Below are 26495 nucleotides of genomic sequence, written 5' to 3' on the forward strand. Positions count from 1 at the left end.
ACTTGGCTATGGATTCGTGTTGATTTTACGACACCCACAAGTGTGCCGCAGGCCATAAAGTAACCAAATGCCAGGCAAGTACGCGTACAGACTGGCACTCACGCAGCGAAAAATGGGAATAAATTGAAAATAATATTTCGGTCCGAAAAACCATAGAGCTTAATACTCCTAATAAATATGTACATTTTTTAAGCTTAACAAGGCTTTCTTTTGAAAATTTTATAATTTAAGAGGAGTACATTTGCCTAGACACTGATATATGTCTAAATACATTTTTACAAGCAAGGGATATAATATGTTAAAAAACTAAATAAATAAACTAAAGATATAGACTTAAAATGAATATAGTATAAACAAAATATACAATTACCAACCGGGTTTTTCTAATATACATTTTAATTTTATAAGAAGAAGAAAACGAATATTACTAGACAAAAGTAAAATACATCTATAAAAATTAAACGAGGTATTCCGAAACCTTTGTAGCAATCTGTAAGGACTCTAATTTTGGAAAGCTTCCAGTAATTTTTCCAAGTACACCAACACACACTGGCCCAGGCAAAAAGGACATTCCCCAGCAACCAGGACATGCCCCAGCTGAGTTCCAAAGGCCCGAGTGGGGACCAAACATTTGTGTCGCTTTATTAAAAATTAATTTACTTTTCATTTGCAGTTTATTGCACTTGGCACTGACAGAAAGCATTGCAGCTGCTCCCCGACCACGCCCCCTAATCCAACGCCCCGTCTAAGAGCACGTTTCGCTTAAATAATAAGGAGCTTTGCCACTCACACTCGGCCACACTTACACGTATTAAAAAGCCATTTTGTTGGCCATGTTTGATGGCTTTTGACATCGTCTGCGTGAGCGTTTCTTTTTAAGTGTTCAAAGTCTTGGCTTGGGTGGGTGAGTGGGTGTGTGGGTCGCGGTGTGGGGAGCTCAGTTTCCGTTTTATTTTATGTCATGCCATATTACGCATACGCCGTGTGTGCGCACCTCTTGCCCGGGCAATAAAAATTCAATTTGATGTTTAAATTGAAAACTTTGAACATAATTTATATGGTCATGAAGGCGGCATGCTAAGGAGATGGCAGAGTTCTTGAAACATGAGTACATTTATGTTTTAAATATATATTATTCACGTTAAATAAAATGAATAGATTAAAAATACCCAACCTGATTTACTATATCTACAAATACTACTACTTAAGAAAATAACTGGAGTAATAGGATCTTTATGGTGTTATCAACAAATAATAAATAATACCATCTAATTCTTTGACAATCTTTTTATGTAGAACTCTCAATTAAATAAATACTTATTGGAAAATCGTAACTATAATGGTCGCAAGTACTCAAAGTTTATGAGCACTCGATGTGACTGCCACAGCAGCTGTTCCTCCCCTTTTCGCCCTCACAAAAATCTGGCGTCGCGCCGTCTGCAAATACAGACAAAAAATATTAGAGGGTAGAAACGCTTTTGGTGCAACACCCACTAGCGACTGACATTTCATAATTTTTGGCCAGAAAAATCAAAAGACAAACGGCAGAATTTTTGGCCCAACTCGACTCAGTTACTTTGTTATGCCAAAAAATTTGCCTAAAACTTTCGCACACCGCCCACCACCCTCCAACGAGACAATGGCGAAAAAAGTTAATTTGGCAGCAAAAATGCAAACAACCAGACGGAGCGGACACTTTAAATAGCCCAAAACAAAGCGGCAGAACACTGCGTCATACTTTTGGGCGCGGTCCGTCGGCATTTTGGCAAAACGCCCACCGAGCTGGTTGTTTGTGCTGTTTTGCTGGCTGTTTTGGGTTTGTTGCCTCTTTCGTGGGCAAAAAGTTTACGACTTTTCTTGTTTGCCGAATTGTGCAAATTAAATTTATGTGAGCCGAAGTTTTTTCACGCCTCTAATTGGAGTGCCAGTGGCCTGGTTATGGACAAACATCGCAGGCAGCGCCGGCAGGAGATACCACGGGGCGTATGAGCGATATTGGGGAACTTCTGAGATTTCTTTGCGAAAAGTTTTTGTGGCCGGGTGGTCGCCACTCATGCCCAAGTATCATAGAATTTAAGCAAAACGATAAGCCAATATGGAACTTAATTTAATAATATTGTACAACGTGATAAAGGGATCAAACAATATGAGTATCAAAATTTCAACCAAAATCAATTTGTTAATATGTCCAGGAATATAGTGAATATTCCTAAATTAAGAAAGCGCAGTTGAAACCAATTTTATATTTAGAATCTTGTTCATATTGAGCTTAAGTGGGTTCCGTAAATAAATGTTGGTATGGGGGTGCCTCACAAATCCATAGATCACTTTTACATGTCAAATTAGCTGCCTAAAAGTATGCAGTGAATAAAAGACAGTGGTCTTTCTATATAAATGCATTGCTTTTTTGTTTAAAATATATTGTTGCATAGTTCAAGACTCCTAGAAGGACATGTAAAAGATATTTCAAGACCCTAGCGGTTTGAGGGCATCCTCGAATCATTTCGTTTAATAGTTTGTATATTAAAGGTACCTATATCTGATTCAAATGAATACTTATTACGTACATTACCGGGTTTAAGCACAAACAGATCTCATTTATTTTCAATTGATTTCTCTCACTTTCAGCGGTCCCGAGATGCTGGTGGCCTTTCACTCCAGCCCGTTTTCAGCGCCACTGCAACAGGGGATTCCGAACCGGGGCTTCGAGCTGGACGTGGACATACTCTTCACCGATTCCGACTCGTTCGACTTCGCCCAGGGCACCAAGAACCTGTGCGAGTTCCACATAAATGCCTCGAATCCAGGTGAGCGGAGAGTCCCACAAATGAATATGAATAACCATAATTAATGGCAATTAATGCGGGGCTCAGCTGCAGGTGCAGGTGCAGGTGCGGCAAACTTTCCCAGAAAGGACACTTTCATCTGGGTCAGCATTTGCACTTCCACTGCCTCACTCTTCTTACGTAACTTTTTCGAATTACTCTTCTTGTAGCAATCGTCTTCTTTTTTAAACGTTCTTTGTTTTTAACTGGAAATTATTATTTATATTGCCCGCTGATGAAGGTTTCTTTTCGGTCTGTTGGCTGCTTAATTGCCATAAAAACAATCAGATGTCGAGGAAGAAGATGTCGATTCCTTTCCTTTTTTTGTGGCGCGGTGTAACCAAAGTAGTTTGCGAGGTATCGTAATTTAATGGGCGTGGCCACCACTATACTCCCCCATTAGCCTTTGGCTCTAATCTAAGCAGACTAAATGAGATTTTAATTAAATTCAAGGCCAGACTAGCCCCCCCACGGAAACCCAAGACTTAAGCTGGCCAAATGGCTTTTTAGGCTTGACTTGATGTGGCGGCCAAAAAGAAAAGTATGAGTAATTGCTTGGGCAGCGATAATGTTCGGAATGGATTTCAGTCGAGGAATGGGCAAATTAAATGTCTGGGATGCGGCTCCTAAGGACATTGAGTAAGGGGGGAAGTAAACAATAATATTAAACGTTGTATATCGTTCTTAGGAAAATTAAGAGTAATATCAAAGCTTTTGATTACGTTTTATGGGTGTTTTACAAACAAAAAGATTGGTATCCAATAAATATCTTTCATTAACCATTTTTGATATATTTACAAATTTATTTCAATTTCTTCTAAGAAATTGGTAGTTCCTAATAATTCTTAAAAAATAAAAGTTAATTTTATATATAGCTTGTGGTGGGTTGTGCCAGCAAATATAACTTTCGTTAACCATAGTTGATATTGCTACACATTTATTTCCATTTCTTCCAAGAAACTGGTAAAAACACCCTTTGAAAGACTGAAAATAACTTTTGAAGCAACCCCAGTTCCTTATGCCAACATTAATTAGAATTCCTCACTAACCGAATGTTATGCTTGAAGGAAAGCCCTATTCTAAGCTTGTTTTTTTACGACTTCCACCCACTCCCCAGCTTTCTTCTCCTTCTGCATCTTTCACCTAAGCTTTCCCCCAGCCTGGTTTTGCCTGGAATTTCATGCTCCCTGGTCAGCAGTCAGCTGCATTTAATTGAAAAATTATTAAATGAATTTCAGGCTGCCCTCCAGAGCCTCTTGGGAGCGGGACTGGGAACTCCAGGACCGCTCCATCAATTTAGTGCAGCAGCCGCAGCGGTGGCCAAAAGTAGGCAACGCCATGGCAGCCGCTAATGTTCATTAATTTGCACTTAATAACTTTTGAGTAGATTTTATTTTGCTGGCCAGGCCGAAATCGCCGGTCTTTTATTATTTTCCACAACGTTTTTATATCTTGCAAAAAAGGACGAAAATTGAGAGAGCTCCCATTTGAAATTAGTTTTTTGGTTGAGCAGGCAATTTTGGCAGGGAAAAGTATGGGGCAATCAACTCATTCCCTGTTTATTTTCCCCACTTCTTATGCCTTACATAACAGCTTTTCTATGCCTTGTTGTTGGGCTCATTAACTTGCCGGCTTATACATATAGCTGTATGTATTTGGCGTTGTTGTTTCTGGTTGTGCTTAATTTTTGACCGTTTAACTTTGTGAAATGCCTTCCATCCTCATTCCTCATTCCCTTGGCCTTTTCACTTCGGTTTGGCTTAATGCGTTGGCTGGGAAATCGAGCAGATGTGTCTGCTATCATTAGGCCAAGATTCGTGGGAGGCTGAGAGGAGTTTTGAATGGCGATTCCGCTGCGATATCTATCATAGTTGTACTTCATTCGGCATAGAACATCTTTAAGGCCGAATTAACTTTAAGAAAGGACTGAAGTATACAAATAAAACGGGTGAAAAATGGTTTTCTGAAAACCATGTTTAAGAGAAGATCCATATAATTATTTATGTATAGTTAAACTTTTAAAGTCAATGAACAAGATTTTGGCTGGTATATTATACTGATAATGTATTTATCATTTATTTTGCTTCCGTCTAGTACCCCTTCAAACAATAAATTTAAAGTGAAAAATAAACGAAATGCTTGATAATGAAAACATCTGTTAGCTCTGCCAAAAGAAACTAATTAGAAACAACAAATCGCATTCCGATAAAGCAAAATGTGACCAAAATTGAAAATATGCCGCGAATTCCTTCAATTCGGGCAACATTTGCGGCGTGTTCAATTAGGAGAGCTCGGCCGGCGTTTGAAACATTTATTTATATTGGCCAAGAAGGGGGTTAGAAGGAGTTGGCCAACAATTCGGGCAAACAAGGCGGTATAATTGTTTTGTTATCGACACACGCACACTCCCCCAGCCACGCCCCGTTTGGCAAACACTTTCGGGGGAGGGGCGGCGGCAGAGCGCGGTACAAATAAATTATTAGGGGGTGCAACATGATTTTAATTAAAGTTTTAACGAAAACCAAATATTTATCGTTTCATTTTGCTTTCATTTGTTCGCTGTGTGCGGTTTCATTTGCCCCACCACCCCAAAACCCCCCTTTTGGCAACACAAGCAACAACATCATTAAGCATGGGGACGCAAAAATTCGATATGCATTCGTATTTAGTATTTGAATATTTGAAAATTTTACCAGAAGAACGGGCGCAAACAAGGACAATTTATTATGAGCGGCAAAGGTCACTGCAATGTTATACATAATCATCAGTGTGCGGTTTTCAATAGAATTCTCGTAGAATATTCAATGCAAATAATGCGCAGGGGCACGCGGCGTATGATTAATAAACTGCAGATGCAGATGTTTTGTGTGCAGAAGTTCGGATCGGGCCTCACTCACTGCGTTGATTACGTAACGGAATCTGTTGCATATTTAATTCGGTTTGATTTGGCCATAACTTTTTCAATTAACTTTAATTAAATGTGCAACTTTCGCCCAGTCGCAGAAGAAACCCTCTGGGTCTGTGGTGTGTGTCGATTTTAATTAAATTTTGTTTGCTTGTGTTTTCCGCTCACAGCCCTTGTAAGCGTTTAAAGTGTGTTTAAATCAATCGCAACAGCGCCGCCGAGTTTTGCCAGCATTTGCGAAAGGCTCTTGGGCATTTTCGTGGCCCGAAAACGATTGTCATAGCTGCCAATTGCCGATCCAATTATTTCCTAAAAGGATTTCTTCGTCAGCCAAGCGTTATCTGACCCAATCAATATTCGATTCTATCCGGATTCCCTAATTAGTGCTAATCAACTTCAGCCAAACATCCCACATGCAATAACCGCCCACAAAAGCGGGAAAAACTTCATCCGGCAAATATTTGGCATGTCCATTGCCATGGCAACCCGATCTCACATCTAATGGCGCCAATCAGAATCGGGTAATAAATTACCCTATATGGATTCGCTGTGAGACTTACAAATCATTTATGCCAACTAAGCATGCACAAGTGGAATACACAAGCGGTGCTGAGGAGGTAGGTGAAAGTGGAAAAGGGGAATCGCAGATGATGTGACTTTATCACCCCACGGAAATAGAACATTTTTCCTATTTATGTTTTGACCTCTAACGCAAAACAATTTTACAAAAATATTCGTAGCCAAATATAGACGAAAGTATAGATTTCCATGCTCATTTTGAGCATTAAAATCGTCAATTTAAAAGCTTATATTACTGCACATAAAATGCCCGTGCTTATAAGATACAACCTCCATGCGCAGATTCACTAGGGGATATTGGGGTTAGATTGAGGGATCTATCCTCTTAATAAAAAGTAAAACTAAAAAAATATTAATGAGGTATTACAATTAAAATATTTATTTTACTCCGTTTTTTTTTCTTCTAAACACATATCCCCCACATATCCCCCACAACCATATCCTGAATTCGCCACAGCAAAAACCATTTATGGATCAAAACGACTTAATCTTTTTATAAATACAGTTCCGATTTTAAAGGGCACAAACTTTATTTTCAGTACAAAATCATATTTAAATTGGTTAATATCTGTAAATACTTATCTCGCTTAAAAGGTATGCCAGAGTTTTGAAAACGCATGTAAGTGAGGACTACTTTGCTATTTTCATTGAGAAATATAAAGTTATTTATTTAATTTTTCATAAAAGAATAATGGGTATTCTAGAAATTCCCCGAGATTACCCTTATTTGACAGCTTCGGTTTGGCCAGACTTCCCTTGCCATTCCAGGAAAGTTGTTTTGACGTTTTTCTGTTCATTGATTTACGGATTATTGTTGATGACAAAGTCGGGGGAATCCAGTTCGCCGCGCTGAACTTAAGTTTCTCCTAAGACCCACCAGCCCTTCCAGCCCTCTCAAACCATTCTTACAGCGCCCTCAGCTGTTGTTACACCTAAAGTTTCGTAAAGTTTTTCAGCAAACTTTAAACAAAACCTTTCAATTTTGTTGCCTTCTTTTTCCTTTTTTCTCTCTGAACGTTTGTGGAAATTTTCCTTTTTAATTTCATAAAGTCAACAGACGAAATCAAAGAAAGGGAAAGCAAACAATGAAGCGTGGCGGGCAAAGACAAAAGGAATTTTTATTAGTGGGTTGGTGCGGGTAAAGTTGGTTGGAGTAATAACGGGGAAACTTAAAGGTGTTCCGCATAAGGGATATCAAAATATGTGTTGTAAACTTGAAAATTTTATAAGACTTATGGTAATTACATTAATATATTTATAATATGTGAAATGCGTGAACTATTCGGTACAATCGATGGTTTAAGCTATCGATAGCAACCACTATCGATACTATTGCAAATCGTAGAAGAATACATATATAGAATATACCAAAATATCTTTATATTGAACAAAAAAAATAAAAATGGCATGCCAAACTTAACTATTTTGCAGAGCGATCTTTGTTGGGTCCAAACCATTAATGTTTCCCAAATTAAAAAAGCATCGATAGTATCGATAGTGCTTAAGTAAAGTAAAACCATGTATTATTTAATGAATGATTTTTTGTCACTCTTTTAAAAGCAAATGGGTTATCAGAACAGCTAGCCATTAAAACTTATTACCTGTTTGCGAAATACACAACCGCATACCTAGAAATTGGGTTGATATCGGCTGAAATTTTCCGGTATTTGAGCTCATGGATCGCAGGGGGAAATGGAAATCGAAGGAAATGGGACTGCGATGTTAGAGGAGCTGGCGAATATTTGCTGTTTAGTTTGCTTATTGAGTTGCAATTTTGTTTGCAATCAGCGGATGGCAAGGGGAAGCAATAGAAAACAACAACAGAAATGGCCAAGGGTGGAAATCGTGGAAATCGAGGGGGGGATGATTGGCAAACAACAAATTAGCATATTTGCACATAACGGCAACATTTTATTTGCATTCGAATGTGTGCGGCAGTGTGCGATGGTGTGTGTTCTCGCATGTGTGTATGTGTATGCGCTTTTATGTAATATCAATATTTAAACGTGAATTTGTCAATGAAGAGCAAAATGGTTGCAGCCTTCTATTAACTGTGCGCCATTTTTTGTGGGATTTGATTTTTAGTCAAATATGGAAAATATTAAAGCTTGTTTACCCAAAAATATATTTCAGCGATGAGCAGCGATTAGCAAGAGCTTTAATCAACTTTAATGTTTTCGCTTATCTGAATCCTTCAACTTTAGTCAGCCAAACATTAATTGGCTGAAAGCTTGGCAACTTAATTTTCCATGGAAATTAATTATCAGGGCAAACACCCGAAATGCGAAAATTTCCATCGGGGACATGGGGCATGCCTCTGCATATATTTATAGAGCTACTTTCTGCCCCCAGCTGGAAATTTCGTAAATTTTGGTTTTGGTGGGGCACAAAAACATAATTAACTCGCTCGATGCGATGCACATAAGTTTGGCCAACGAATGTGAGGCGAAATGTTTGTTTTTGTTTGCTTCTCGTTTATTATTTATTACGTTTAATTTGCTTTGCTCGCCGGGCCAATCATTTTTCGCTTTTTGGCTTGGGGTTTGTTACGCTTGTTGCAGTCACTCTGGTTATTGGTAAATTTAAAAATGTTTATTTTGGTTTCGTCTGGTTACACCAAAACCTCTTTTAATGTGCCTGGTTACGCACACGACAGGCTCACAATTTCAATTACAGAACCAACAGAACACATGTTATCCCCAAATTAATAGAATGAGATCTTTTTAAATAAATTAAATTACAAAATTATTTTACAGGCATAATTGGTCAAATCATTTTATATTATATATTTAATATTTATTTTACACAGTATTTTAATTAATATGTTCTTTGAAATCACTTCCAATTAACTCAGTGAAAATCATATAGCCTTTTCCCTAAAGTTATGCATGAAAAAGTATAAAATGAATTGTAAAAATAGATTGAAAATGCTGGGGAAAATGAATTGAAATCAGCCGAAAGCGCCCGGCATATTTATCAATTTAATGTTGAATGACCATTAGGCTTATGGCGATTTACCGGCAATTCAACAAAAACCAATTCAGCGCCATCAAATATGCGTGACAATCCATTAAGTGAAATATACGTAGTGGAACCCATTGCATTTTAAATCGCCCGGGCTGGAAATAGTCTGGATTCGGGTTCGGTTTTGGTCTGGCTAATTGTTTGAATGTGTTGAAGGTAATGCAGCATAAAACGAAAATAAACAGACCCAGTTGGGGAATTCGCCAGGGGCAGATATGCCCTACCCATAACGGCCTGAGGGGCGAGTTCTATTTAATTTGCGCCCTGGTTCGCCCCGAAAATCGAAAAACAACAACCACAGCGACCATCCAATAAACAATCAACGGGAAGGGGAAAAGGGGGCATGAATGGAAATGGAAATGCTACTCAATCAGCAATAGTTAGTTTGCAGGTTCCTTTCCCCGCTCTCGAGCTTCCCCCTGCAATCAATAAAAGTAACACCCCATAATTTAATGCCCCAAATGTGTTGCGACTACATTTTGCGGTTTCTGGCCAAGGGAAAAAATACAAAGCCACCGTGGCCGTCCGCCACCATCATTTCGCCACCGCCGGCGGCCCAAATGCACTCTAATAATAAATCGCAGGAATAACAATTTTATTGCCAGCGCTTGCGGTTTCGTATACCTGGTCCAGGGTTCCCAGGCCCACAAACACACCTGTCTGCGCAGTGTTGCCACTCGATAGTCGCACTTTATGGCCAGCTGATAAGCATATTATTATTATTGCTACTATTACGCACCCACACAGTCTCGCCTGCGAGTCGCAATGGCTTGAATTATTCCCGTACGTGTGTGCGCCCATATACGTACACTCAGAAAAAAAATCAAGTATTTCGTGCTTGAAGCTAGTATTTTCGGTGTCAAAACTTCGCCAAGCATGGAAAATACAGAACGCGAGAACAAAATACTACTTTCGAGCACGAATTTTCAAGACCGAAAATACTAGATTTAAGAACCTTTCGGTATTCAATCAAGTATGAATAATTTTTAAATCAAGACATAGTTGGACTAAAAACAAGAACGATTTAATAATAAAGTAAGAAAGTTGCAGGCATGATTTAAAGACGAATAATTCTTAAGTCACTATATAAGTATTATGAAATTAAAATGAGCTTTTATTTTATGCTAGTAAGAGAAATAAGTATTGGAAACTGAAACGAAATAAACGAGATATATATAAACAATATTAATATTTTAAGTTTACTTACAACTTGCCGCTCACGAGCATTAACACTGTCTAATTTATGCGCCTTATATACCGAGTACTTTCAAAATAAACAGTTGGGAATTATTAGAGTTGGCAGACATTACAATTTCAAAAAGTGCTCAATATGAGAATTTTTTGAGCACGAACGTTCTTAAATGTTAAGCATGCAATTTTTCTTAAATCAAGACTGTTTGTACTTGTTTTTAGCACGGTGTTTTTCCCTGAGTGTAGTACCTATTTATAAGCCTGGGGTCTGGGGTCCTCAGGAACACTCATTGTTGTAGGGCCCACGCAGTCAGCGCAAATGTGTCGAAGCGAAATTTATTACAGCCAACTCGGGCAACTGTAGCCAGATGAGATCCAGCGGAAATTGGGGGAGTGCGCGTGAGACCTTATTTCGATTTTTTCGGATCCGCATGCGATACTATTGCCATTTTATTTGGTTAGATATTGGATGATATATCGGGATCGATGGATAACATATACATAGTATGTTGTTGAAGGAAGCATTGCAAGCCTTTCTTTGATGAAGATGCTTTTAATAAGAAATTTAGGTATCCAGGAACATTATAAACGCCAATTTTAGTTTGTTTTCATTTTTTTTGGAACCCTCTTGTGATACTTTTTATATATAATATATAAGGCATTATAAATATTATGTAATCCAGGAACATTGTAAACAATTTTGTACTTAAATACATTTATTCTTAAACTATAAATATATATTCTTTTTGTAGGTATACAACATACATTTTAAAACACTTTTTATTTGAATTTTAAAAAATAAACTATTTTTAGTTCTTAAATACTTATTGATAAAATTAATTCAGAAATATAATCTATATTGTTTCACTAGATTCCATAGATATTAATATAACAAATATAAATGTTTTTGGCCAATTCTGCTTTCGTCCACCGTTTGTTTCAGTAACACTCATATTTCCATCCCTAGGTACGAGTGCTCCCGGCCATCTGTTAACTAATTCACATGCCATGGCAGGAATAGCCAATGATTACATTTCATGAGCCATATGCATTGCCATACTCACACACCTACAGACCCGTCCACATATATGTATACCTCTCCAGTGCGAGCTGTCGATTATTTTGAGCATTTTAGTTGCTGTGTGAAATCACAATTCCCCAGCGAGCTGAAAAATGTTATTGAGATTTCTGTTGACAGTTTCGACTGCAAATTTAATGAATGTTCACTTTGGTTGAGCCACTCCGCACAGAAGGGCCTAAAAATCATACACTTGCATGCATTTGAAATGCGGGTTAAATTTGATTTGTATATTTCAACTGACAGAAATGGAATAAACAATGGATTTGAGATTTAAAACAATGTACGTATTCATTATTCCCCAACTCTCGAATGTAGGCAACACTTTTTTAAACTCCCATTCAGCCCTCGCTGCTTTGAGGTAGCAGCTCATGTTTAAAGGCCACTTTACTTTTATACGCCACAACCAGCGAAATGTGACAATAAAAATCTCATAAAAACGTATTACTTAGCTAGCACTCTCACACTCGGTACACGGTGAAAAAGATTGAGTATCTTACGACAGGAAAAGATGTGAAAAAGCGTTTCTATACGAAGGAACGCGTGGTCATCTCGTTGCAAATCATAAAATTTATACTCAGCCTAACCAAAATATGAATTTTTAAAACACTCTTTGGAAATTTCTTAATCGAATTACTTGATGATAAGGCACAAGTTCGTGTTAACCAGGATTTTTCAAGTGTATTCAAGGAAGCAGCGAAAGCCTCCAACTGGTTTGATTCCTCAACTCCCCCGCACTCCGAAAAAAAATAAAAAATAAAAAGCGAGCTCAGTGGGCCGACAACTTTTGCCTTGTGGTAGCTGCAGCAACTTTTCCCTTCTGTCTGCCACTCGATGCGGCACGGCACACATCAAAAGTCTTTGGCCTCTTTCGCCGGCAAGTTGGAAAAGCTGTCGCAGCGGCTAGAATCGACGCAGGTGTTATCATCGATACCGTTGACGATTGTTTCCTTTATATCGACTAGCACTTCAGCTAGCTCCGCTTTCCCCCGCTTTTCCCCATTTTCCCAGCTTTCCCTGCTGGCGCATTGCTACAAAACGTGGCGACTTTTGCCAATTGAAACGCCGAGTAGATGTTGCTTTTTGCCTGCTCCTCCGCTTTTTGCGGCGTTGTTTTGCTCCGGTTGCCTTTTTTAATTTGTCACTTGAATCAAAAGTTGCCAAAGTTGTCCCAGGCTGAAGCTGTGTAGCTCTGGGTTTTGGTTTGCTCTGCGCGTTGTTAGCCCGGTTCGTTTCGCTGCTTCTTTGTTGTCGCTTCCTTTTGGCAGCTTTAATTAAAGCCGAGAGCCGGAATTGCAACATTAGGCCACTGCCGGAGCTTTAACATTGTGTTCTTCTCGGATGTTGCACAAAGTTGGCTTTGATTAATGATGGGGTCTGGTTAGAAATTAAGAACTGAGAGTTATGCAAGAAAAAAAACATGGAACAAAGAGATCATTAAACATTGAAAAAAGTCGAATGTTTATTGCTTCAAATATTTAGTTCCCTTTTGAAATTAAGGATTTTTCGTAAGGATTTTTATTTTATAATAAAGAATATTTCATTAAATTTATTTTACCTTTAATTGTCTTTAAATTAACAAAAAACAAGAGAGGAAGCTTACTTCGGCAAGCCGAAATTTCTTAACCCTTGCAGGACGTCACCGTGAGAGCATTGTATGTACGGAGCTTTCCAATTTTAGGAAAACTATAAAATAATTACAGAAATTTTGTAATAATGTTCCATTTTAATTTTCTACCGTAAATAAACGAACTGTAACGGTCTTTGTATTATTTTGACATTAATTACCCGATAGTTCCTATGGCAGTTTGTTTTAAATTTTACTAAAAATTCTGAAATACTAAAAGAATGATATTCCCTAGAGTAGAAGTTAATATGTCAAAAAGCACCAAAGTTATAATTTTGTACACTAAAAATATTTTTGATTCTTAATTTTGGAGCTTTAGGATATAGTTGTCCGACCCGGCTTGTTCCGACTTATATACTACCTGCAATAGAAATAAAACCTTTGGGAAGGTTTCATCCCGATAGCTTTAAAACTGACATTCTAGATTGCGTAGAAACGGATAGACGGATATGGCTAGATCGACTCGTCTAGTGATGCCGATCAAAAATATATATACTTTATTGGGTCGGAAATGTCTCCTTCACTGCGTTGAAAACTTCTGACTGAAATCACTATACCCTCGGCAAGGGTATAAAATTTTAATTTAGAATAAAAGCTTCTTTTTTCGAGTTAATGCATTCCTTTTGTAGTTGGTATACCAAATTTCGTAATCACTATCTGCATACAGTACTCCAGAGATAAAAATAATTTATAAAAACAAAGGGAATCCCCAGACGGGCACACATTGTAAATTAACCTAAATCACGTGTAAGCCGCTTGTCATACAACGTTCTTAGGACATATTAAAAAGCGGCGAGAAGGACGAGCGACCGAGCATCGGTGTACATAAATATCTATATCCTATATGCGCGCATATGAATATTATAATCTCCCACTCACCCCCGTTTTTTCCTCTTTCCAGATGATGTGCTATTCTCGCGTCGCGGTCGCATGGGACGCATTGTGAGTCCGCGTCACACGCTTCCGCCGAATACGACATGCACGTACCACTTTCACGGATATCCTGGTGACCTGATTTGGTTATCGTTCACCAGCTACAATCTGCAGATCCTGCAGCAGGCGATACACGACAACAATACGCTGGGACGGGTGAGTTGAGTCGAGTTCTGCTGAGCGTCTGTGTTTGCGCCATAAAGCGTTTAACCGAACGGCTGTCGGGGGCGGGGCGGAATTGCACTGAGAAAAAATCAATTTTTAGCCAAGCATGCCTCAAAGATAAATGGAAGTATTCCAGATGCTATGACTGTGAATAGTCGGCATGAATGGCATTTTTGTAGCCATGTGGGGTAACTTCACTACTGTTCTACATATTTTAACTAAATGGATTCCATAATAGAATATTTGGTATATACTAAGTACAAATACGTTAATTTTTTTATAGTTTGGATTGGAGATTTCCTAAGTAATATATCATCTTTAATAATTTAAGAACGCCTTAAGATTTATTGACATAACCCATCAATAATCAACGGCTTGACTCCAAGGGCTAACCAAAGAAGACACGATAAATAATATCTATCTTTAGGAATCCATCCCTTACAAAAAGACAAACCCCTTAACTTAAGATCAACACAAATATGATAATTCATCTTCTTTTCCTGAACAAAGTCATTATGAATGCAACGAATTACTCTTTAATGCCAGTGACTATTTTGCGTCAGTGTGGGAATCCAGCTCCTGTTATAGTTAACCGTTTACATAAATGCATAAAATTTATGCCCAAGGGAAGGATGTCGTGGGGGGACTTGGGTGGATGTGGGTGGCTGGGTGACTGGGTGGCTTACACAGTTTGCCGTTTGCATTGTCTTTTAAATGCACTGCGTCTACGCCAGCGGCGTCTCCTCCATATGCCATTGTCTTCGGCCCCTTTCCCCAGCCCCACATATCTCCAGATACCTCTACACGTTTTGCTATTAGTGCCAGTCGGTCGACACTTTGTCTCTGCTGGCCAATTAAAAATGCAGCCATAGAAATGCACCGTATAAAATGTATAATTAAGTGAAAGCTTACGCAACTCCTAACGAGACATTTTTGAGTCTGAAGTCTGCCCGCCAGCAAAGGCAACTGCGTCAAAATGCGGCACTGGCAACAACAACAGGGGCCATAATAAAGTCCTGCTGTCTCTTTCGAGACGTGTATATCCGTCTCTTTCTGTGCTGCACTGAAGAAATTAATATCTTTTTAAATCCATTAGCCTATTAATAACTAAAAGGGAAGGTTTGGCAATACGACAGTTATCTTGGCATTGAGGAATCGATCCATTTTGTGTAGCATACGTCTTAGGTGATTCCAAATCTCCACTGATTTTTCTCAGTGCTCTCATCAGGGGTGTGTGCATTTTAAATGTTCGTTGTCGCCTGCCTAACGGTCCGTGAATTGTGTCAAGGTAGAATGTTGAGTTCGCCTGGACGAACTACGATAGCGCGTAATGTCGGGTCAGCGAGTGCCCCAAAGGATGCAATGCTGCCCCCAGTCCCCAGATAACTGAATGGTCATTTAGGCTAGGTCAGGCGAAAGTTCGTTCGAGTTGCAGGCTGGAGGGTCTGCGACAAGGGGCTCTGATTTTCATTAGAGTGCGGTGATTTATGCCTAAGTCAGGTCATAACAGCAAATGGAGTATGGGGAGAGTGGGGAGAACTGACTTATCTTAATATCTGTTTATAATTTATAAGATGTATGGCTTGGGTAATCAAATAATTCATGAAGAGAACGAGGATAAAATACTCATACAACTTATTTAAATTAAAGTGCTTATATCGTTTGCATATAAAACAAGAATGACGGAAACTGTCTTTTAAAGAAATAAATAAATTAAACATGAATATAGATATAATCCAGCAAATTGCTTACCGTCTACTCTTACTTTGTCGAATCTACTTTATAGAGCAAGATGTCATTTAGATGCTAATGTCGGCCCCAGATTATTGTTTCTATTGTTGTTTTCATCTGAAAGAGATAACTTTTTTGTATAAACGTTAAAATCTAGTTAATCATTTGGGACTTATATGAGATAGAAATTTTTAAATAGTTCCCAAAAAGATCATCTTATCATCATCAATAAATCCATAGAACTTAATATAAACCTTCTTAAGAATGGACTTTCCTTATTCTTACTTTAAAATATTAAATCCGAAAGTTAGAACCGCTGTCAACTTATAAAGCTGCTCTTTAAGTGCTTAAAACTTACCAACGCTTCTCCCATTTCCACCATGGCCCAAAAGATCACAGGGCACAAACGTGAGTTGAAATAATAGAAGGTGAAATGGAATGATATAGGGGACCTGCCAACGGTTTGCGTGGTCTCATAAATGTCGACGCATTACAAGTATTTCAAACATTTCTCGGCAGCCGCACTCCAATCATTCCCATTCCCATTGTGTTTTCGGTTTTTTATTTCGTCGGCGAGTTTTAACTTTGGTTCTTAATTTAAAAAGTTTGTTTTGCCTCGCTTTCTCTTGTGTGTGTATGTTTGTTTTTATTTTTCATCTGTTCGTTTTTTATTTTAGAAAATTCGCATTCACTTGTTTGTGAGCTTGTTGTTATCCCCCGCTGCACCCCTGCCCAGAAAAAATGGCATCGCCCACGTTCCAGTGACTTCAGTTCCCCAGTACCTGCCGTTTTTGTTTTTGTCACTTTTCCCTGGCTGTTACAAAATTCATGAACTGTTTTTGCCGTTTCCATTCTCGTACTCCCGCCCACCGGAGTCGCCCGTTTTGTGTTTTATTTTACACATATTTTTGTTCTGTCACTTTTTATTGTACTCCCGTTTGTAGCCGCTAAAGAGGGGCTGAGATGGATGTACCGAAAAAAATGTAGAGCCCAGAATTGTACCACTACCAACAATGCTGAACATTTGTGAAAACTTGGGTTGTTTCATATTTTTCTTCAGATCAATATGAACCCAATAATTTTAGACACCTTTAATCTAAAAATAAATATAAAAGATCTCTATAATATTAAATCCTTGGTTATGTATGATAAATATACAATACTTATGAGATACCCAATAATGTGACCCACCTCTAATCTTTAAAAACATCGTTAAGTATCTCTATAATATTAAATGCTTGATTATATATTATATTCAACCAATTTAGATGACTAAATATTTTATTTAAAATATTTTACAAACAAGTTGCGTCTTTTTTTTTCCCTGTAAGGTGGGTGGTAGGTGTGCAGATAGTAGGTGTTACTGCAAAGTTGTTTTGCTTTACTTCGCCCGCTGCCCCCTCGATACATATTCCTTTTTTCATTTTTTGTTTATTTGTGTGCTGCTGGCAGCTTTTCATTTTTCGCAATTTAAAGTGTAGGTGAGGCAACTGCAATTGACACGGACAGAGGCGGCGTCCTGCGGGGGGCGTGGCCCGAAAACGGAAGAGACAATTGTGTGGGTGTTGGCTGAGAGTTCAGTCACCATTTATCTGTCCCTTTCCGTTTTTTCAGTGGGTTCGCCAAATTAATTGGCATCGAAATTTAACAAACGCCTGGTGAATGTGTCTACCGAAAATAAATTAGATGCCTCTGTTTCACGTGGAATACGTCTAGACGAAGAACGACCTTGAGCATATGGAATGCTGTCGGCAATTTATCTGATTAGAAGACAGGTGGAAAGTTTCCACAACGTCTTCGTCCTTCGAAAATGTCTCGAAGAATGTGGGAAAGTAAGAAAGGTGCAGCATGTGTGTAGAATGCCTTTGAGTGTGGCTTTTATTGGTGTGGTTTGTCTGTGGAATTTATTAAATTCATAAGCAGAGAAAGTGTTGGCAATGCGGGCATTTTAGGAATTTTATATTAGGTACGATTTGGAAATAGGGTAGGGGGAATATTAATTAAATGCTCAGTCTTGAGAGCCAGAGAGGGGTAAACAGAATTAACAATGTATCACAAATTAAAAAATTTTTTCAACAACTCGACACGTTAGTTTTTCTTTAAAACAAATAGAACAAAGCTAAGCTGCGCGTATAATATTTAATGACAAAATCGGTGCAATTTTAAAATATGGGCAATTCCTTACAGTCGTACGATTTGAAGCTGAACAAAACAGCTTCCAGGATTTCTTCTTTACCATAGGGCTTATATAAAAGCTCTTGATTAGCACTATAAGTGAAGCTGGGTATGACTTTGATGCGTTGTTCGTTTTTAGGATATGTACAAAAATCAAGCCTATCGCACGTGACAAAAGTAGATGTTATTTATTTGACTAACAGCTCAACTCTCGATTGCAGCGAAACGTGAAGGAATATTTTGATGCAATTAATATTATACTGTTTCCCATTCAATTTTTTTTAAATGTTTTCGCTTAGGTAAAAAAATTTTCAAATAAAAGTTTTGCTTCTGATGTTACATGTCGCGCGCGTCAGTTATTTCCGTCGTTTTGTAAGGTGTTTTTCTTTAACCTTAGAGTCATAAAAATGCTTCTAAACCAACTTTAAAATATACCGAAAAATTCCATAAAAATACTTTTGGCCCATATTAATACGTTTTGTCCTTATAAATTATCCAAGACATGCAAATTGCTTAGCTTAGTTGAGGATCCATTCTGTAAGAAACAATTATCGGTGGAAAATCATACAGAAACATGCTTTACTTAAGTTTCAAGGTTTTTGGCTTGGTTGACATTCACGGAGAATCGCCCATATTTTGTTGATATAATAGTGTCGAATGAAAAATAAACTATTTAAGACTTGACATCACCTAAAAATGAAAATGATGTGTAATGTAATGCTGTCTGTTATTATTTATCCCTCGAACTTGTTTAGTCATCCTCTGTTCAACAAAGTAAAAATTTCGTATGCCATTCTTGACCTAAACATTCGGGGATCACTTTAATATTCCAGTATTTTAAAGGCAAGAATGTAAAAGCACACTTTTCAAGCAAATCAAGTAAATTAAATGAGCAGAGGCATCGGGCTTAAATGGCTGTCAGTTAGTTTCTGGGCCGACACTTCGAGCCACCGACTTTGTCCGGGTCCGGAGTCTGTTACTTCAGTTTCTTCAGTCAAGCCACAGCTGTTTGCAACTGTCTTTTTCATTATTAACACAGTCAACAATAATCAGGGCCTAGGCGGAATGGACCAGAGCGGAATGCTGGGGAAAACATAAACATTGTCAGCCAGGAGGCGTCTAGGAAAAATATTTAATGCCTGCAAACAACAACAAGGAGACTCGAAGAATGCAAAGACTATGACTACAACTACAAAAGGCGGCGAGTGTGGGGGCGTGGCAGGGGACAGTGACAAACGACAAATAACTCACACTTGGAACTGTTTGAATATGACATGTGACAAACGGAGGCGAGCGGGCAAACTAACAAGGGGAAAACAACCAGCCGAAGGGAAAGCGTGAAAAACGCGTGGGTGGAAAACATGACATACTCAGCAAAAAACCTAAGCACATCTTTGAAAAACTTCGATTTAAAAATTTATGCAATTTCAGACAAGATCTAAGCTACATTTAAAGCTACAGTAACAGTTTTAAACGATTAGAAAATGAGTCAAACCAAATCTTTCTTGGTTTGGATATATTTAAAAACACAAAAAGCTAGAAAGGTGCCCCATTGTTCATATTTAATTTTAAATTTGAACTGATTTTAATGAATGAAAATACTATATGTAAGATTTTGGAACTAAAGAAGAACAATTTATTTAATCAAAATATGACCTCTGCAGTTTTTCTTAGTGCACATAAAATAATGTCAACAAGAGAATTAAACAATAACATGTGTTCGCTTTCTTTTCCACTCTCCAATTGTCTTTCCGCAGAGCGATCTGCCGCCGTGGATAACCCGCCTGAGGATGTGGGACAGCTATGGGACGTATGTGCCCATGAAATCGACAAGTTCAACCACCGGCCAACCGCCCCCACCGCCCCCCGTAGCCTCTTCGGCTGATGGGGGCAAGCCCACCCTCCTGAACCAGAGCAACTACGGCAGCTACTACTACAGTGCCAGCAATCCGAAGCTGAATCGCAACCTGCGGGTCAACATCGACAATGCCTGGAACCCGGTGGACACCTACATCTACGGACCCACGCAGTCGAGTGTCTTCAACCAGGAGAACAAGTACAGTGGCTACCAGGGAGGAGGTCCCGGCGGCGGATCGGCTGGCTCCGGCAAACCCATATCCGGGGTCAAGGACAGCCTCAACTTCATATCCAGTGGCAAGTCCTCCAAGGAAGTCTCAGCTGCCGCCGTTGTCAGCTCGGATCGCAATAGTGCCGTGGCCTTGATGAGCACGAAGGGAAAGCGGCGACTTATGCTGGAGATCTACGACTACGAGACTCCAAAATTGTGTGACCATACGGCCATTGGAAGCGGAGTGAGCGGTAGCAGTGCCGTGATGGGAGGCAACAAGCAGAGACCCTGCAGTCCGCTGGAGAGCTACGTGAGCACTGGCCGAGATTTGGTAAGTCCTTTGGGAAGAAGTATTAGTATAAGGTATTCAGATAAATAGATAGATTAAAATATAATACATTTTTACATACTTAGAACTAAAGTTTTTCTTTAACCCAAACAAAATCTGAAAGGTTTTAGACTGTATATAACGACCCTGAACAAGAAAATTTTCCATGTCGTAACAGTTTTAAGGAAATCATGGGGTAGAAACCATTTATCGACTTTTGAAGGCTAACTAAAAACTATATGATTAACAAAATATTTAGTTAACTTAATAAAACAGTTTCACACGACTTAAGCGGTTGTCCATATATAATTTGATTTGTTCGGGAAATGGATTACATGACAGAGACAAAATTTCAGACCAAATAGGTAATCGTTTTCGAGTATTTTACCCAAATTCGATTTGTAAACATTTTAATACATAGTAGGTCCTCTTAAGATAGGTGAATTATCTTAATAATTATTAATTAATTATCATAATTCTAAAACGGTTTAAGGGATTTGGAATTATTGACAATTATATTTACGGATTCAAAGTCAAATAAAAATGGACAAAATTGTTTGAAAGTTAGATCATAATCGGACGGAACATGTTTTTTAGCAACATCTGGCTTTATTGCTGGATAGTCGTTTTACTTTCTTCACTTTCAGTTTAATTAGGTATTTTGTTGCTGCCCAAAACTAGGCAACACTCATCCTCCGCCGACGACTGAGTAATCGAAACAGTGGCCTACCTTCAGGCGGCGTTTGCCATCACAACGAAATAAACGAAAATAAGGGACTTAACCAAAGGACTTTTCTAATTTGACAGCTGCCGCTGTGAGTTTTGTTCGTTTTGGGGCATGGCTTAAAAAAATAAAATTAAAGAAGTAGGGAAACACGACTTTGTGACTGCACCTTGGCCGCCGGGCGAGTGCCGAATGCCGAGTGCCGAGTGCCCAATTTGGCACGCCCAAGGGCCCTCACAAATAAATAAAACGCAACTGGAGAACTGGGAGCTGGAAACTGGGAGTTTTTTGGCAGAGTGCAGAGCGCTTCGTGTTTGCTTTAAACTTGACAAAATTAATCAAATTAAACACTCGACTGCATCGCCAGACGTGCACAAATAACGAAGGAGCAAAGCGAATTTCCCAGAGGCGGGCGCCAAATTCAAATTCAAATTCGCCAAAGCCCCCACACACAGCACACAAAGCCAAATAAAGGGGCGGGAGCATGGCCGTCGGCGGGGGCGTGGCAGGGGGAGGGCCAGGGGCGGCACCGGCGGCATGCACGGACAAACAGACAACCGCAATAAGCTTGCTTAGCCTTTTTGACGTCGCTCTCGTTGACAAATATGAACTGCAAATATTGTGATGCCAATTTGAAGCCTCCGCGCATTGTGCAATTCTACACTCAGACTATAATTTCTGGACGCATAGATATCACAAAAATAGCAAAACCCTAAAAACGAAGAATTTTAAACAGGATATTATTGGGATATTAATTCATATTATTGTTTTCTTGGGCAATTAGGGAAAGAGATGCAGTACCCTATCAAAAAATTTTAAGGTACATACCAAAAGTATGGTGAATTTGTTTATAAACTAAAAAACCTTTATTTATTATTCTAAATCTAAAGTAAGTCCCTCCCGATAAAATACACCTATGCCAACAGTTTTTCCAAACCTCGAAACAGGCCAAATAGTCATTTTCCGGAATAGCCATCAGTACCTTCTTCGATTTTTTTTATCTCCCCCTGGACTCGAAACGCGATTCCCGGAGTGGTCTCTTAAGTTTTGGGAATAGCCAGAAGTCACCCGATGCCAAATCAGTCGATTTCGGTGGTTGCGGAACGATATTCGTCGAATTTTTTGCGAAATGGTCACGAAGAACGATTGAAATGTGAGCCGGTATGTGATGCAAAAACATAGAGTTATTGTTGCTCATAGAACTGGTCTTGTTAGTCGAATTGCTTGGCCGCGTGAAAGGAATTCAGAGTGAATTCAAACAAAACACCTAACTTCAATTTGGAGTCCAAAAAAAATATACATTTTGGAAATTTCTCTAAACCATTTAAACATTTCATACTTTTCTTAAATTTAATTAATATAGTTATAAAATATGAAGGTCATTGTTGATCCTTATCAATTTATGTATTAGGCAGTTCAGTGCGTGTCAGTTTTGAGTATTTGTGCATTCAGGGTAGCGTGTAGACACAGGTTGTATACATCCTTAAAGTCTTTACATTTCTTTATATTTAGCCAGCTCAATTCAAGTGTATTCCAACCCTCAAACTTCCATTTTCTCCTTGCAGAAACTGGAGTTCCACACGCACACAGGCACCGCCTTGTTCCCGGCGCAGTTTGCTCTAAATTACGAGTTCGTGGACACGGAACAAGGAGGCGAAACCTGGGCGGGAAGGCGCGGAGAGGATCCCGTGCCGCCACTCTGCTCGAGAATTTTCAAGAAACGCAAGGGCAACATCCAGGTGCCACGGAACGTGTTCCTTTACGGACGAGGCGGCGCCAAGAATATAACCTGCTTGTATCGCTTTGAGGCGGGTCCTTCGGAAAGGGTCAAGTTGGTGCTGCACAACGTATCCTTTGGCGAAGGTACAGCCTGTACCACGGACTCGGATTTGCATACGGGCAGACCCCGCTGCAACCAACTGGATCCCGAAGGTCGCATCACTGAGCTGCGACTTTTCGACGTTCCATTCAGGGATGTGAAGATCCAACTGGGTTGCTTCTGCGATAATTCCAGTGCTCTGTACAGCAATGCACCACTCACCTTCGTTTCCCATTCGAGGATTATGGAGCTCTCGTTCACGGTTACACGGTTGAACATATCGGAGGACTTTGCAGATGTTTTCTTCTCGGCTTCCTATGAGTTCAAGAGACAGCCGGACTGTAGAAAGCAGCTGAAACTGAAGGGAGCCGGCGGGGAGGATGAACTGAAGTATCCACTTAAAACGCAGGATGCCAGTTGCGAGGGCCTGGCCTGGTACATCGAAGCCCAGTCGGCCGAGAGGTCGCTCTTCGTTCAGACCTGGGGCGCCTATCTGCCCGTGGATCCCACCTCCGAAGATGCCATGCGATGTCACACCAAGAATCGGCTGATGATATATTCCGGGCGACCTCTGCGACCCATGAGGGTGGTGTGTCCGGCGCAAAGCGGACCGAGGCCTATGTCGCTGCACATCTTCTCCGAGGACTGGACCAATGGGCAGCCCTTGTTCATGAACAAGTAAGTGGGAAAACCATATTAAGAGTTCCTACAAATATATATAAAGGTGTTTTTACACAGTGTGCTCAAGATAAAGTAGTGCTTTAATTGGTTTCCAATTACATAAATATTGTATGCCCGGTAAAAGATGTACTTTCCCTTTTTATTTAAGTTTCTTGCATATACACAGAGAGAAATACACAAGTATATTGTTCTTGAATTGAGAGCATTAGTTCTTAAAAACCGAGTGAGTACATTTTGGTATCAATGCTGACAATATTATAACGAAATGGTGAAAAGAGAAAAGTTAAAATTAGTTTATTTAACAACTTTTTGTTAAGTATGCACTACTGACTGGACTAATAGTTTATTTGTTGAGATATACAATGTAAATACCACCAATTCAACTTGATTTGAGCAAAATTAAAACAGTTTCAACTTCAAAAATGTCGTTCTATTTTTAAAAACATTTTTAGCTCAGATGGGAACGGCAGAGTTTTCCCTGTGTAGTTACCAAATATTACTTTCTAATATTTATGGTAGCAAAAACTGAAATGTTTACAACTTCATTATATTCTATAAATTTGAAAGGCTCTCTTCTTAAATAGTTCTGTATTCCCATAAATTTGCTAGTAGTAGTCACTGAAATATTTACAATTTCACGCTCTGATGTCGCCCAACAAGCCTGCCTAACCAATTACCCAGTCTCCGCAATAAAATAAAAAATCTGGCAAACCGAAATGAAGAAAGGACAGGACTTGAAAACATTCATGCCTAATGGTACAGAGACTCCTTTCCATTATCAAGTGCATGTGAGCTAAGTCCACTCGAGCAACTGAACACTACACAGAAAGCCTCTTAGCTCGAGTATTTTTTGGGAATTTTTCACTCAAAATTAATTGCATTTTAATAGCTGCTAATATTTCAAAAAAAAACTTCTGCACCTATTTGCTCTGGTACCAGGCTCTTCGAGCTCGGCGTCCTTCTCGTCAGAGCTCTATCAAAAAGTCCTGCTTAAAAATGCAATAACAGGAAATGGCTACGACGGCAACAAAATACAGGAAATTGAGCGCAAAGAAATATGCTATATAGAGACGAAAAAATGAAAACGTAAACGAGACGAAGTCCAGGCAAACAAACATGGCCGTCAGACATGAACACATGTATACAATTGAGGTCAATCATCTAGACATTTTATGCTTTCTGAACAATAAATTGTTGCAATGCCAAAACATATGAAAAACGTATGAAAACTATACTGAGTTTGTTGAGTTAAATTTAAAATAAGTTATTGGATTACGAAAATAAGTATTTTTGACCCTTAGTAATCATTTTTTAGTGGACGTTTTGGTAATTTTAAAAAGTCAATATTTATCAATAACAATTTTATGACGTACCAGAAGTGCTGTAACTCTACTCTTAAATTTTAATTATATATCAAGTAGCAAGCAATGTAGTAGTATTGTCAAAATAGGTTTGAGATTACAAGCTAGAAGCAAAGGGCTTCATTTCAATGTTATATCTAAAAATATTGTCCGTTATATTATATATAATATTTTTTATTGATTACAAAAATGCAGAGCGGACTTAAAATATAAAATATGCGTCCTTGCTTTATCAGCACATACCATTTTTTCAACCCGACTTCCATCCTGTACTTGTTAAGAAACCCCTATAATTTTCACCTGTGCTGTGCACATGAAGCATGCAAAACGAGCATGAGGCGAAGACAGGTGAACAAAGGGGTGGCAGGGGGGTGGCAGGGGGGCGAAACAGGTAAGAGCATTTTGCCTGCTGGAACTTGGCCGTATGTGCTCCGGCAATTTATGTCCAAGGTGCGTGCCACCGAAATGAACCGTTGAACCTGGACGTTACACTCGTTTCTTGGGCAAAAGTCCGGGCAGTTGACCAACCTTCTGTCCTTTTACTGGTCCTGCATTTAACGTGTTGCCATTAAATTTTATGGCCAACTTTTTTTCCCTTTTGTCCATGTTTGCATTTTGCTCAATTTTGTCGCCGCAGAACATAAAAAAGGGAGAACGGATGGGAGAAAAACGAGGAGAAGGAATATTGCATTGTGGACGACATGTGAAAACATATTTTTATGGGACCCCAAAGGGTAATTGGACATTGCACTGGATATCCGAGCTGGCTAATGAGTGTGTTGAGCCTTTTTAGATAATTAATTGTGAGCTTTTCAACTCAGCTGTGAATTAAAATGGCCAAGCTCTAAAGCACTGTAATGTTTAAGAGAGATTGGGATGAAGTAAATGGAAACAATCATAAAACGTCATCTACAATTTTGTTTAATCTTAAGGGACGAAAATAAAAGAGTACATTTAAGTAATGTAAGATAGTGGAAAAATATTTATCGTATGATGAGAAAATAATACAAACAACAAGGAGAGCTTAAATATTTTGGAATAGAGGGCTTTCTATATTGATTTTCGGTGAATCTAATTGTTCCACTCTTGTTCCAACCGAACTTTTGCGGCTAACTCGCTTAATGCGCGACTTAAGCCAAATTGCGAATAAGACTTTTTGTCTATGGCAACTTGAAAGTTGCGAGTAATTAGTTGCACTTCAGCAACTATTAGGCTGTGCAGATACCAAGGAAATGGTAAAGGATATACCCGAATACTTGCTTCAAAAGTTATGTAGAGCAC

At 39.0% G+C, this 26495-nt stretch overlaps 1 protein-coding gene across 2 annotated transcripts in view; it reads left to right on the forward strand.

Annotated features, from left to right (window-relative positions):
• LOC119552817 overlaps positions 1–26495 on the forward strand; it is a 78244-nt gene that overhangs the window by 44341 nt on the left and 7408 nt on the right. For both annotated transcript variants that reach the window (XM_037862664.1, XM_037862665.1), the window contains 4 exons: positions 2629–2807; positions 14131–14318; positions 19991–20632; positions 22919–23850. In XM_037862664.1, coding sequence (XP_037718592.1) covers positions 2629–2807; positions 14131–14318; positions 19991–20632; positions 22919–23850 — 1941 coding nt within the window. The remainder of the gene's footprint in view (positions 1–2628; positions 2808–14130; positions 14319–19990; positions 20633–22918; positions 23851–26495) is intronic.

This window comes from Drosophila subpulchrella, chromosome 3L (assembly GCF_014743375.2).
Source record: "Drosophila subpulchrella strain 33 F10 #4 breed RU33 chromosome 3L, RU_Dsub_v1.1 Primary Assembly, whole genome shotgun sequence".
Lineage (NCBI taxonomy): Eukaryota > Metazoa > Arthropoda > Insecta > Diptera > Drosophilidae > Drosophila > Drosophila subpulchrella.